Source organism: Aythya marila (genome assembly GCF_965140915.1).
Source record: "Aythya marila genome assembly, contig: HAP1_HAP1_SCAFFOLD_164, whole genome shotgun sequence".
NCBI classification, from domain to species: Eukaryota; Metazoa; Chordata; class Aves; order Anseriformes; family Anatidae; genus Aythya; species Aythya marila.
The window spans coordinates 157,002-169,972 of NW_028137167.1; the positions used below are offsets into that span (position 1 = coordinate 157,002).

General features: G+C 39.6%; 1 protein-coding gene across 1 annotated transcript; it reads left to right on the top strand.

Annotated features, from left to right (window-relative positions):
• Nucleotides 1–1,461: 1,461 nt before the first annotated feature.
• On the top strand, nt 1,462–9,013 carry LOC309891130 (ubiquitin carboxyl-terminal hydrolase 42-like; the record flags this gene model as incomplete). Its single annotated transcript, XM_082785515.1, has 13 exons — nt 1,462–1,690; nt 2,442–2,642; nt 3,227–3,337; nt 3,497–3,599; nt 3,804–3,871; nt 4,028–4,098; nt 4,630–4,712; nt 5,631–5,742; nt 6,120–6,260; nt 6,455–6,555; nt 7,019–7,160; nt 7,841–8,548; nt 8,921–9,013. The coding sequence occupies 13 exons, from the start codon at nt 1,462–1,464 to the stop codon at nt 9,011–9,013; spliced, it is 2,163 nt and encodes a 720-aa protein (XP_082641641.1).
• Nucleotides 9,014–12,971: the final 3,958 nt, after the last annotated feature.

Sequence of the window (12,971 nt, forward strand, 5' to 3'; positions counted from 1 at the left end):
GAGTTTTCTTATTTACTGTGTTTTGTTTAACGTGTCTGAAGTTTAATGGACAGCAATCAAGGCGTGCTAGAAATCTGAAAGCACTTTATGCTTTGTTCTCTCCGTCATTTTGGTATAACAAACTAGCTTATGTTTTAAACCCTCCATGAGGTTAGTGGTTTCCCTAAAGGTAACAAGTCCCTGTGTGCTACAGTAAGACAGTAACAAAACATGAAGTATAGAAGTTCATCCTGTCATTATTCAGCTTCTGCCTATGGACACACAACTACGCTTATTTAAAGCGGTATCACCTTGAAACCTAATCAGCATTTTAAAAAGGACTTTGTAGCAGTTATTGGCTTTTGTCCTGGAGGGCTGAGGTTTGTTTTGTTTTGTTTTACATTCAGCATTTCCGTTTCTAGCTTACATTCCCCTGTTATTTTGCATGAGGAAAGCGTGCAACTTTACAAAGTAGAACGGAAAGAGCTGCTTTTTAGTCTAACTTTTCAGTTTTTCGTAGGAGTTTTAAATGTGGTAGGAGTAAAACACCAGAAGTACTGCTGCCAAAGTTATATTCAAACTCGTCTTTCTTGGAGAAGCAGAAGAAGCCCAGGGAGAAATAAATTTGCAAACATGCTCTTCATGCTCTCCTTTCCCAAGATTTCTCTGAGATATAGCCCATCCTTTGTGGGTTTTGAGGTATATGGTTCCCAGGAGTGAAAAGGAGGGCCAAACATCTCTCCTCTTGGATCTCAGCATGCCAGGGCTTTGGTGTACTGCCACTTACAGCTCCGCTTTTTCACCTGGAAAAAGCGACCGCATGATGTAGACTGAGGAGCCCTCACAAATTAACTTGCCATCACCAAGTGACGCCCAGAAAAGGTGTATTTAAAAGCTAGGCTCATTATAGAATCACAACAAACCCCTCATGACTGGTGCAGTAGACAGTGAGGTAGAGGGCGAGCCCTGGAAAGACAGAAGAAAAGTAGCAGTGAGTTCTGGGTACCTTTGTGCAGACGAAACAGAAAAACGCAGGCAGTGAAGTAATAGTGTTCCGTTACTAATGCCAGCAATAGATAATTGCAACAATTATCTATTAGATCATAGGTACTAATTAACAGATAATTGCGCAACTCCGGAAATCAATAAATAACTGATTCCCCTCAGAGAATGTCTTCTACATTTTTATATTAAAAAGACTCCAGAGTTGTAATGGATTAAAATCCTACGGAAGGGAAAGAAATGGCATCAGCCACTAGTTCTGCAGAAGCGAAAAGTAATACTGATAGAGTTTAGATGGAAATTTTCACTTTGTGTGTTTAGTTTGGGGATTCTTTTTAAATCATTCATACCAGCGATTTAGTTCTTAAGGCTGTTTCTTTGAGATTAAGTGACAGGACTTCTGTTACTCTTTTCTTCTTGGAATGCTTCTTGATAGTCTTACGTCAGCCAGAACTTCTGTCTCTGTTGCAGATGTGAACAATGACCGTAGCTAAGAAGCCCAAATCTTCAAAGCCTAAAAAGCCCTCTTCAAGGCGGTCTGGCAAATCCAAGAAACCAAGTCCTAAAATACTGATGTCACGCACCGCCAACTGGGGCCAGATAGTGCCTGCAGAAGATTCAAGCCAAGTCTCTGTGGCCCAAGGACGTGGAGGTGCTATTTACTGTAGATCATCTGAAAAATCTAAGGCTTTTGCCCCAAAAGATCTAAGTAAGTGTGCGTTCTATCCTGTCTCCATTTTCTTCAAAGCAAAAGTAGAAAATGCAGTTCTTACTTGTTGCACTGATAGAGAAGGGGACTACTGTGAAGAAAGACTTCAAAAGCGAATCCCCTAAGGCAACTGAAGTGACTGATGTTACAGAAATTAATTTTGATATATTTACAGTCAACAGAGAAATACGGGGAGCTTTTTGTAATGCACAGATTCCTCCATGTCTTTTCTGTTTTGCAGAGAAAAGTGTTTGATTGTTGCTATTCACAGCTTCCATTTTTCACAGGTTTTTTGAAGGATAACATTGCTCAGGAAAAAATCTGGTATCTGTAGGGGTACCGTCATTCCTAGTTCCTAGTTTTTACGTTTTTACCGTATAATTTCAAGTCTAAGTTTGTGGTTTAAGTTATAATAAGGAAAAAAACAGTAGTTGAGTTAATCAGGTTAAAGATTATAGATGGAGAGGAACTTGGCGTTAGGTGCTACAAACAGAATGGCAGTTAGCCTTGCCTTAGAAGAATTAAAATGGTTGACTAAAATTGTTTTTTTTTTTTTTTTTTTTTTTTTTCCCCAAAACATTGTGTTGACCAGCCAATTTGAATTTGGTGGTATTAAAGCTGTCTGCAATAAGTTTTTCTGGTTTGGATTGTAGCTAGCTCCTCTAGGTGCTCCTGCAGAATAGTATTTTTTTAAATACCTTTCTTCGAAACAAACAAACAAGATCTCTTTTTAAATTTAACTTTCTTGCAGTCGTTAATGATGGAATTGCTCCGCCACAGAGCATTCTTTTTCCACCTGAGAAGATTTGTATGGATTGGCGAGAAACACAAAGTGTTGGAGTTGGCCTATACAATCTTGGCAACACATGTTTTCTTAATGCTACTCTACAGTGTTTGACCTACACACCCCCACTTGCCAATTACATGCTTTCTCTTGAGCACAGCCAGTCATGTGAGTACTTTCTAACAGTATTTTGAATCTGTTGGATAGCTCTGAAGGTGAAAGAACAGCAGTGATTCTGTGAGATAAGCTTATTTGCCTGATTTTACCTGTAGCAGCTGGCTTTGAGCACTGTATTAGCAGTGGGCTCCGAATAGCATATGGAGTGCAATTAATGCACCATGTTTTATTTATTTAGTTATTTGTTTGTTTGTTTGTTTATTAAAGGATCATTTATTGCTTCATGGGAATAATGAAGTGCATTGGACAGTAATGCATTTGGTAGTAATTTTAGAGAGTAATACATTTTGCAGCCTGTGGAGTTCACATTCCTGTCAGCCTTTACAACTGCGACTTTGCAGTAGTCTTTTAGATTTCTCATCACAAAATGCATTTGAATACAGGCTTAGTGGATATTTTTCTTCTGTCAAGTTGTGTGAAATGAAATGTTACAAGACTGTTGGGACATTGGCATCTTGGGAGAATAGAATGTAGCAAGGAGAGTGGATATTGTATCTATAGTTTAAATTGTACTTAGATGTTTGTAGTTCTGGATATTTCGCTGGACTGGGATGCTTTGCTCTTTCACTCTTCAGGTCGTGAACAAGATTTTTGCATGATGTGCACGATGGAGACTCACATTAACCAGGCCCTGCGTTGCACTGTTGATGCTATCGAGCCTACGCATGTTATCAGTAATCTCAGTCGTAAGTGGCTTCAGATGTGTTTCTTTTCGATAGCTTGTAATCTTCAAATAATTATTTGATGTGTCTAAGTGGTTTTAACACTCCAATGAAGAGAGATTTTAGAAATACAAGAATGATTTCATTTTTAAATGAGGTCAATACTATCATCTTCTTATTTAGGAATAGGACAACATTTCCGTTTTGGCAGTCAAGAAGACGCACACGAGTTCTTGCGCTATACTGTTGATGCTATGCAGGAAGCGTGCTTGAACAGAAGCACCGAGTAAGCATAAACAAGTTCACTTTCATACATTCTCTAGCACCTTCTAGTCCTTTATTTACTCTCAGAAATGATCTCTAGCACCTTTTAGTGCCTTATTTACTATCAGCAACGAAAGTCTACATCATCCTTGGTTTTCATCAAACTCTTTGAAGAGTTAACTCTGTGCCTTAAATCTTCTGAGGTCTGATTATAATTTATTTCCAGATTGGACAGATCTTCTCAAGCTACCACCATCATTCATCAAATATTTGGAGGATTTCTAAGATCAAGAGGTACTTGAAAAAATATTCCTGTCCTTAGAACTGATCTGTGTCTTTTGTCGGTAGTAAAGCAGTCTGTAGTTTGTCTAAATTAGTATCTGTCAACAACTTGAATTTGGACAGTTAGTCTCCTTCACATAATGTTAAGCATTTATATTTTGCTTCCAGTGAAGTGCTTGAATTGCAAAGCAGTTTCGGATACGTATGAGGCATTTCTTGATATCACTTTGGATATAAAGGTAAGATGTTTTCTAAATATAATTCATGATGTTTAAGTACATGCATAACTTTCTAAATTAAACTTGTTTAACTTAAAAAACCAAACCACATATAATGTTAAAACGTAAGAGCTTGGTGGTGCTAAGGAAGTGGATTGGACTTTGTCCTTCTGTGGAACCCATGTAAATAGTCTCCACATTTGCATTGGGTTTAAGGGGAAGGAATTCTCTTTCTGCAAAAATGATAATGCTGTCATACTTCTTTGTTGTTCTACCTCAATATACATCTAATTGTTAGACTGATGAATTTGTCCCCAGTATTGATGACAAAGCACACTATAGATGCTGTCTAGGCTACTGGAAAAGTATTTGTTCCAAAGTCAAATGCCTTCCAGGTGAGGTCAATGCTGAGCATGCTCTTTCTGCCTCCTTCTTCACAGTGCTCCTAGTAGATCGCTTGAGTATGTTAGTAAGATTCTCTTATAAACTACTAGTGTGTCTCTGGAATTTTGAATTACGGTGACTTTACGCTCTTCTTTCTCGCTGCTCTAGGCGGTTTCGTCTGTTACCAGAGCTCTGGAACTCTTTGTGAAACCTGAAGAGCTGGATGGAGAGAATTGCTATAAATGTAGCGAGTAAGATTTTGACGGATTAGGTCTTAATCCTAGATGTCAGTTTTCTATGTTGCATGACTCTGTTGGACTACCTCTAAACTTTGGATCTACTTACAAGTTTTGTGGAAGTTTATAAAAGACTTGGATTTTTGTTTCTTTGGAGGGGGGAAGTCTTGTTCATAGGCATTCCCTATGGGTTTGCAATTCTCTGGCTTGTATTTTGCCATCAGAATTCAAAAAGAGGTGCTTTTGTTCTTTCTATTTATTAGCTCTCGACAGTACTTTTCTTGATGTAAACTGCCCAGTTTCCGTTGTTCTCTGGGCTAGTGGCTAATTTTCACTGCTTACGCCGTAGGTCCTACCTTGGAGCGGGCAATGTGTCAAACTGAACTATTTTGTTTCAAAGGATGGCAGATGGTTTCAGTGTCTTTCCAGACAAGCTCAGTACATGAAGACTTCCTACTGTTAAATGTCTCCCTCCTGTAGAATGACCATGTGCTTCTGTTGTATTTTTGATGTTGATAGTCGACCTATGTTGGAGATTATTTGCAATTTCTAGTCCTGGGGACCAAGGCTCTCTCGTTCCGCTTTCAGTATTTGTATTTCCCTTGAAAGCTGAAAGAATGTATCCAGGATTGGAGTTCAAATAGCCACTTTTGTAGACCAAGAAATGGTACCTTGCCATCCAACCTGGTAATACCCTTTCGTGAGAGATTCCTGTTCCCGCTATGCTCTGAGTTGTTGGGAAAATTGACCTTCTTCTCTGTATTAACAAACCTGACACGCAGTGCATGGGTTTATGAAAAGAAAAAAGACCAACCTATTATGCAAGTAAATATCATTCAAATAGCATAGGCATGCGTGAGACATTAAAAGGAGTTTGTTTTGGGGGCGAAAAAAGAAGATGCCTTCAAACACTTATCTCTGCTTGTTTTTAAGGTGTAAAAAGATGGTTCCTGCGTCCAAGAGATTTACCATACACCGTTCTTCCCAGGTTCTCACAATATCACTGAAAAGATTTGCAGATTTCACAGGTGGAAAGATCAACAAGGTATATTTACCACTGTAATGCAACTATATCATTGTGTAATGGGACATCCCCCAAAGCTGAAAGTTGTTAATATTTTCAGACAATAATTGTAGACTAACGACTATGGCTTATTCTTTCTCTTAATATCAATAAAGTTCCCGCTTGACAAGAAGCATATGCTTTCCTCTGAGAAGGCTGATTCATCAGGAAACAGTTCTCTGCAACTTCTAGTCTTAACCATTGTTTATGGGAAGACTTATTTGTAGTGAATCAAGAAATATATTCTAGAAATATATTCTAGAAATAAATTCTAGTCTGTGTTTTTTGGAAGTGTTTTTCTCTGGCTAGTCCACGAAGTACTCTGGGATAATTTTTCTATCTTCTTGGTGTCTCTTTAGGAGGTGAAATATCCGGAGTATTTGGACCTGAGAGCCTACATGTCGCAGTCAATGGGAGAACCACTGCTCTATGCCTTATATGCGGTGCTGGTACATCACGGTGTCAACTGTCACTCAGGACACTATATATGCTATGTAAAGGTAGAAGTCAACAGCATTTCTAACAGGGTAAAGGTTGTGCTGGCAAACCAATTAAAGCATGACTAGCAGCTACTGTTTCTAGGGAAAAAGATTTCATTATATTTTTATTGGACATGTGTGTATTTTGTTCCTATCCGTGATTTCAATTGGAAAACGTGCAATTCACCTAAAGAAATCGTTGTCTTTATTTGCAGGCTGGTAATGGACTTTGGTATCAGATGAATGATGCTAAAGTAGTGCGTACTGACATTAAAAGAGTTCTTGGTCAGCAAGCTTACATACTTTTTTATATCAGGTAATAACAAATCTTAAAATGTGTTCAGAAGAGATTTACTTTCCCGTTATTGATATTTTTATGTTTTGCAAGTGTTTTTCTTGCTATCCGGGGAGAAGATTATTATTTGTCTAATTCAGTTCTGTCTAACCTGAAATTCTCTGTGTCGTTTATTATCTTTTGTTGCTTGGCCTTAAACTGCAGCACTTGTGTAAATTGCTATCTATGTGTTATCTGTAGCTGGCTAATTTAGAGAAGGAGAGAAATGAAGGTCATCTGTGGTGTAAGAATGAATTATTGCTCTGCAAGTGATAGTCTTAGTAGGAAGACTGTTCTCTACTTTTCAGTTTGTAGTCTTGGCGAAGCCTTCTGTAGAGAAGGCTTCCATATCGTATGAGCTGTTCCTCTAAAATGATAGGATGGGATTTAATCCAAGAGTAGGCTGAAAGAAAAACTAAACTACGATCACTGCTCTTTTCTGAAGGCGCTATGATTTGACACTTGGAGAACGTGCGTTTTACTTGCCAGCTCCATCTTATCCCTGTTTATTCCCTCCTGGTCAGCAGGGGACTAATAGTAAGCAGGCTGGATTTATGGGACCACGACTTCTTCCTCATATGATTAAGGTAATTCAGGGAAGTGGGAGGGCAGATAACGGCACCAAACTGCTAGTGGGTTTGGGGTTTGGTGTGGGGTTTTTGGTTTGGTTTTCGGCATCTTAGTTTTGTTTTCCTTCCCACGCTGCAGCTTTCTTCACAGCCCTCATGCTACAGCCAGAGTCACTCAAACAGTGTTTACTGCTAAATTGTGCAGCCATGCGACTCCATTACTTTATACCTCCAAGACAGCTTTCTAAAGCACAGAGAGCTACGCTCTTTGACAATTTAAGCAGAGTGTACTAATCCTCAAATCATTTAAAAGAGGACTTGTTTTTCCTATCCTCGTCACTTTAGCTAAGACAGGGAAAACTAATTGTCTTATTCCTGAGCACCAGAACAATTATTTCAGGCTTTTCAGGGTATGTTTAAAGGGGAAAATAAATATATTTGGGAATAGCAGCAGGTAATGTTAAGTTGCTTGGCTGGTTTTCAAAGATGATGTTAATTTGATACCAATCTGCAGTAAACCAAAAGCAGGAATTGAATACGCTTATTGGACTTGCATTTATCCTTAAAGGGCAGTGTGTTTTTCTTTTTAGGTGTTAAGACCATTTGTAGAAACACTCAGTAGGAGAGTTTTGTGTTTCAAAATGTTACATGCAGTGTTTGTGTTAATCCATCTTGCAATTTCTTCTTTTTAAATACAGAATTCAAGCCGTTTAAATGGAAATGGATCCATAAAAGAGGACGCAAAGACCACTGGTGTCACCCTAAAAAGGCCATCTTCAGCACCACCAATGGCCTGTGTTCAAAACCAGGCAATTACCAGGCCTTCAATGACTGATACGTCAAGAAAACAGAAGATCACCATCAGTATTCACAATAAATTGCCTGCTCGTCAGACTGTGTCACAGCCTGACTGTCTTAGCAGTGCTGTGGAGGATGAAGATCTCTACCAGGCTGTTCCTTCATCCACAATTACAAATTCGGTAATGCAAATGAAGCAAATGCAAACAAACAAAAAAGTTTCTGATGAAATTTTTGTGGAGCCAACAGTGAATGAAAATCCTAAACTCAGCTCTGATAACACAGTCCCTTATGGTGCAGAATCTTCAGGAAAATCTGAGGAGGAGTCAAAGGGCTTATTTCAAAGGAATTGCAATGCAATGTCCTCTAATGGAATTTTGGTTGGAAAGGTAGTCCGTACATTGCAGCATTCCAACTCTTCCTGTCAGAATGCTGACAAAGGAAGATCCCAGCATGAGCTGCCAAAAACAGATTCACTAAATGGTGCTATTAGGTTAGTTAATGAATCTAAAGAAAACGGACTGAAACTTGATGATTCCACTTGCCGAGTTGAACCTGTTAAACCTTCTGAGATGTTCTTTTCTAAAACAAATGGATTGCTTGAAACATAGATTTGCTCCATCGAGAATTTCTCACCTACGATGTATCCGGAAGTGTTTATTGTGTTCCTAATTCAGGTGAAATACTGAGAAAACACAGCACAAATGTGATCGTAAGACTTTGTCGTATTATCCCATTAGAATTTGCAGACCTGAGCTTACATTAGAACTTGTCAACTTAAGCTCAGCTGAGATAAAAATTCCTAATTTCATAAAGTAGATTTTGGGGGGTGAGTTGGGGTTATCTTTGAAGTGTAGATAACGCATACAACTCACAGCGGTCTTGCTTACCATTTAATGGAGACATTCTGACAAGACTAGTCCTCAGTACTACTACAAATAGTATTTTTTTGTCTGCTGACTTGTGCGTTTTAATTGCAGATGCCTGGAGCTATGCCTTCAGTCAATCGAGAAGTCATCACGGAGTCCCTCACAGCCAGCCAGCTAAACAGCTTGTCAGAGGAAATGAGGTAAAATGAGCACAGTCTTATTAAGAAAAGACTTTATGGAAGTTCGTTACAGTTTTATCTGTCTACTAATAGTACTTAATGGAAGGATTTAAATTAATACAATTCCATACTGTGTGTCCAGTGTCACGAACAGAACTAATGATCAGCACTGAGCATATCACTCTGATGCAGGTTGGTGCCTCAAGGAGAACTTGTGTTCCTTTATAGAATGTTTTTCCGTTTTTCTCCACTGTCTGGAGAAACATTGGCTGTTCCCCGCTCGCCCCTATGCCTTTTTTCTCAGAGCAGCAGGTGGAAGGAGACAGATGCGTTTGCTTTTTTAGTGCAATGGCTTCAGAAGCAAGAGGGGAAAAAACACTTTCTCTGGGAGCTGAAGAAGGTGTCCTAATCACAGGAGAGGTTTCTAAATGGCATATCTTTGCGAGCGTTCCTGTAGTCCGGAGGTTTTTGTTTGTTTGTTTGCCTTTGGAAGGTTTTACTCTTAATATTCACGTCCTTCAGCAGAAGTGAGAAATGGGTTTTTATTTTATGCAGTGTTGCGGAACCTCTGAAATCTCCTGGGAATGATGAATACCTCGCCCAGTACCAATGTGATGACCGTGGAGACAAGAAGAAACCAAGAAGATCAAAAGAACGTGACCTCATTTCAAAAGAAACCGTTTTGTCCGGCAAAGAGTCTTGTGAGCCTGGTGAGAAATTGCGGCAAACTTCCTCTCTCAAGTGTGACACTGAATGTAGCTCTAAAAACCTTTCCTCCTTAGCTATTGCAGATAGACGCCAAGATACAAAGGACAAGACTAAAACCACTGACAAAGAGCATTACCGAAGAAAGAGGGAACATGCTCCTAGTGAAGAGAAGGAGAGTCAAAAAGCAGGTCCTTCCAGCAAGAGGAGGTGTTCTCAGAGCGTGGAATTTGTTGAGCAAAAGAGTCACAAGCAGGAGTACTGGGAGGGAAGCAGGTACAGATCTTTCCCTCGTGAAGGAAACAGCCCTGAGAATGGCAGAAGAGCAGGCAAATATTCAAAGTACAGATCTGGCAGTGGAGGAAGATCAGAACAAGGTAGCAATAGATACTACCGATCCAAAGGGGAAAGAAGTTGGAGCAGAGAAAGATACTATCGAGACGAAGCACGGAGATGGGAAAGATGTAGCTATTACAATGATTACTATTCACCTCATGCGACAGGAGACAGTAGAGAGAGAAAGTTCTCTCACGGCGATGCAGCCTTTGACAGATCGACTGCAACTTACTACAGCAGGTCACATAAGCATTATCGTTACAAAAGCGGATGGCCTCACGGTTCCCTCTTGAGAGAGGAAGATGTACGTCGCTTTAGCACACCCCGAGCAGACTTGCATCGTTGCTCGGTACCTCAGCAACATTCCGGAAGACATTCTCGTGAAAGACATGCGCTTCCACCTGTGTCAGCTCATTTGGAGAACTGTCGCCAGAAAAATGAAACAGAAGGAAACAGAAAAAGAAAATATACCCGTGCAGAAGGTAGTGAAAGTGAAATAGAAAGGAAAGACAGAAAGATAGAAAAGGAGCTTTTAGGTGGTGAAAAAAATGCAAAAATATCACAAGTTCTGGAAGAAAAAGAAGTCTAAGGATAAAGATGGAGAGAAGGATTCCAAGTAAGCAAGGATTCCAGCATACTCCGCATTTTTTATCCTAATTCTTTTCTGGGTGCTTCTCATGTCTTCCTTTTTTTTTTTTTTTTTTTTCCTGGTAGTTTCTAAGTTATTTAGATAGCATCAGCTGGCTGGGGATCATGTTGTTAGGTTGATCAGTGAAGATGGGAAAGCTCTTGCTGAATTGTGTCAGAGCACTAGCTTTGGACCACATAGTTCGAATCACATCCGTACACCATTCCAGATTAGGTTAAAAGATTTTTTCTGCTTGCACGTATTCCAGAGCTAGCCATTGTTAATGATCTGTGTACAAACCAGGACCTATGGTCCTTCAATCTGATGGCTTAAGTTTGCTGCATCTAAAATAAGTTGCGTGTGCACAAAGCACCACAAAATAGCTGGCATGCTGCAAATCATCACCTGTGGTAAAATAAATCAAGTTTCATATAGGCAACAAGTGCCACATCTTTTTTTCCCTTTTTAACTTGCATGTTTCTTTCAGACTTCATGATCTGTGTTTCTGTGCGCTTCACTTTGACAATGCCAATCGCAAGCGTAAGAAAAAGAAGAAAAAGGAGAAGAAAAAGAAGAAAAAGGAGAAACACCAGGAAAGCGAAAGGCTCCTTGGAACACTTAGATCCTCGTTTCCAGAAGATAACGCGGGAGAAGAAGGAAGAATCCCATCCTCCAGATGGCTCTTCATGTCAGTAATGCAGAAGTGAGAGCAGTAAACAACCTTACAAGGAAGGGAAGACTTCCAGTGCAGGCGAAAGCAAGAAATACAGCTCCATCACATCCAACAACTATACTAAAGGTAAGCGGCCGCAGCGTGTTTGAGGAATTCCTTTTATATTAATCTCGAGATTATTTCAAACAGTCTTGAAGTGCTTGATGACTTAACAGTCTGCAGATTTATTATCAAATCAAAAAAACCCCCGACTTGGTAGACTATTTTTTTCCCAGTTTTGAATGACCACTAGGAAAGAAGGCCTGAAATAAAGAGGTTAAAGGCAAATGGTTTTCATCTGGTTTGATGATGAAGTGGCAAACAAGAGGAAGAGTTGCAAGCTCCCTTCTTAAATTCAGTCCAGCCAAGTAGGAAAAGTAAATGTGGACAGCTGTATCTTGGCAAAGAAGATAGTAGGCAGCAAGGAGGTTTAGCAGTCAAGATGGAAGGTGATGCCATGAGGCTTACAGGCTAGTAATGTTCTAATGAATCGCAGCCTTCCTAAAAAAAAACCTGCCTGAATAATTCATGTGAATAACATACTACCTGCAGCTATTTCAGCTTCTTGCTGTACAGCTGAATGCCTTTTACGTAATGTTTGGAGAAGTAAAATCCTGGAAGAGGTTTTCATATCTTTTGCCCAGTTTGGATGATGAAGTAAATTGCCAGAGTCAGTAGATTCTGGCACTGACAAGCTTCTTCAAGCTTAAGAGCGAGTGCAATTGTTTCCAAGCATTTTTCTTTTCTGAGACAGGGAGCACCAGAAGTTGTCATCTTAAAATACGACATGGAGGGGAGGCTGGTTGTTCACACATTCTTGCCAACATTCATGCAATCTGTCCCATTATCAAGAACAAAATTAGGGACTGAACGGAGGTCTTTCAATTTCCAGTGTTGCAAAAATGGACTTTTTACGATACTAATGTCAAAAGAATCCTGATTGTACTGGACTGGAAGTATCTCTTCTAGCTGAAAAATCAGGAAGAGCACAGAAGAAAATGCCTCTGCTCTACTGCTCTTCGGGCTTCAGTGAATTCTCTGGCCAGCAGATGGCGAACTCGTTCTTTCTAAACCAGTCCAAAGTAGAGGAAGAAAGTAAACGTCTTGCATGCATTACACAAGCGCGGGGCATGGGGATCCCTGGGCTATATACGTGAAAGAGATGTTCGTTGATAAATACAGCAGTACCCACCCCACTTGGATACACTGCTTGCAAGGTAAGCAGGATAGGAGGGCTGTGCAAAGCAATTCTGTTAAATTGAGGAATTCAAGTATTTCGTCAAGCCTAAAGATACTAATTAGTTTCCTTTTGGGGAAGGTCAGTCTTTCAAAGCAAAGAAAAAATGTCTCTTAAGCAGGATTTTCTGAATGGTGGAATCTAATCTGAAAAACGACCACTTCCACATGTTAATTATTTGCTAGTTTATTATTTTTAATTTTCTACTGTATTGAAGCTCTCAAAGAAGCTAGGGACAGACTAGGAGCAACGGAGGACTTGTTAGAGTGCCTTTTCAACCGGAATCATGTTCCTTTGAATAAATGAACAAGGATAGCTAGTGACAATTTGTGATTTAAGGAAATTGCAGATACGTGAGAGAAAGA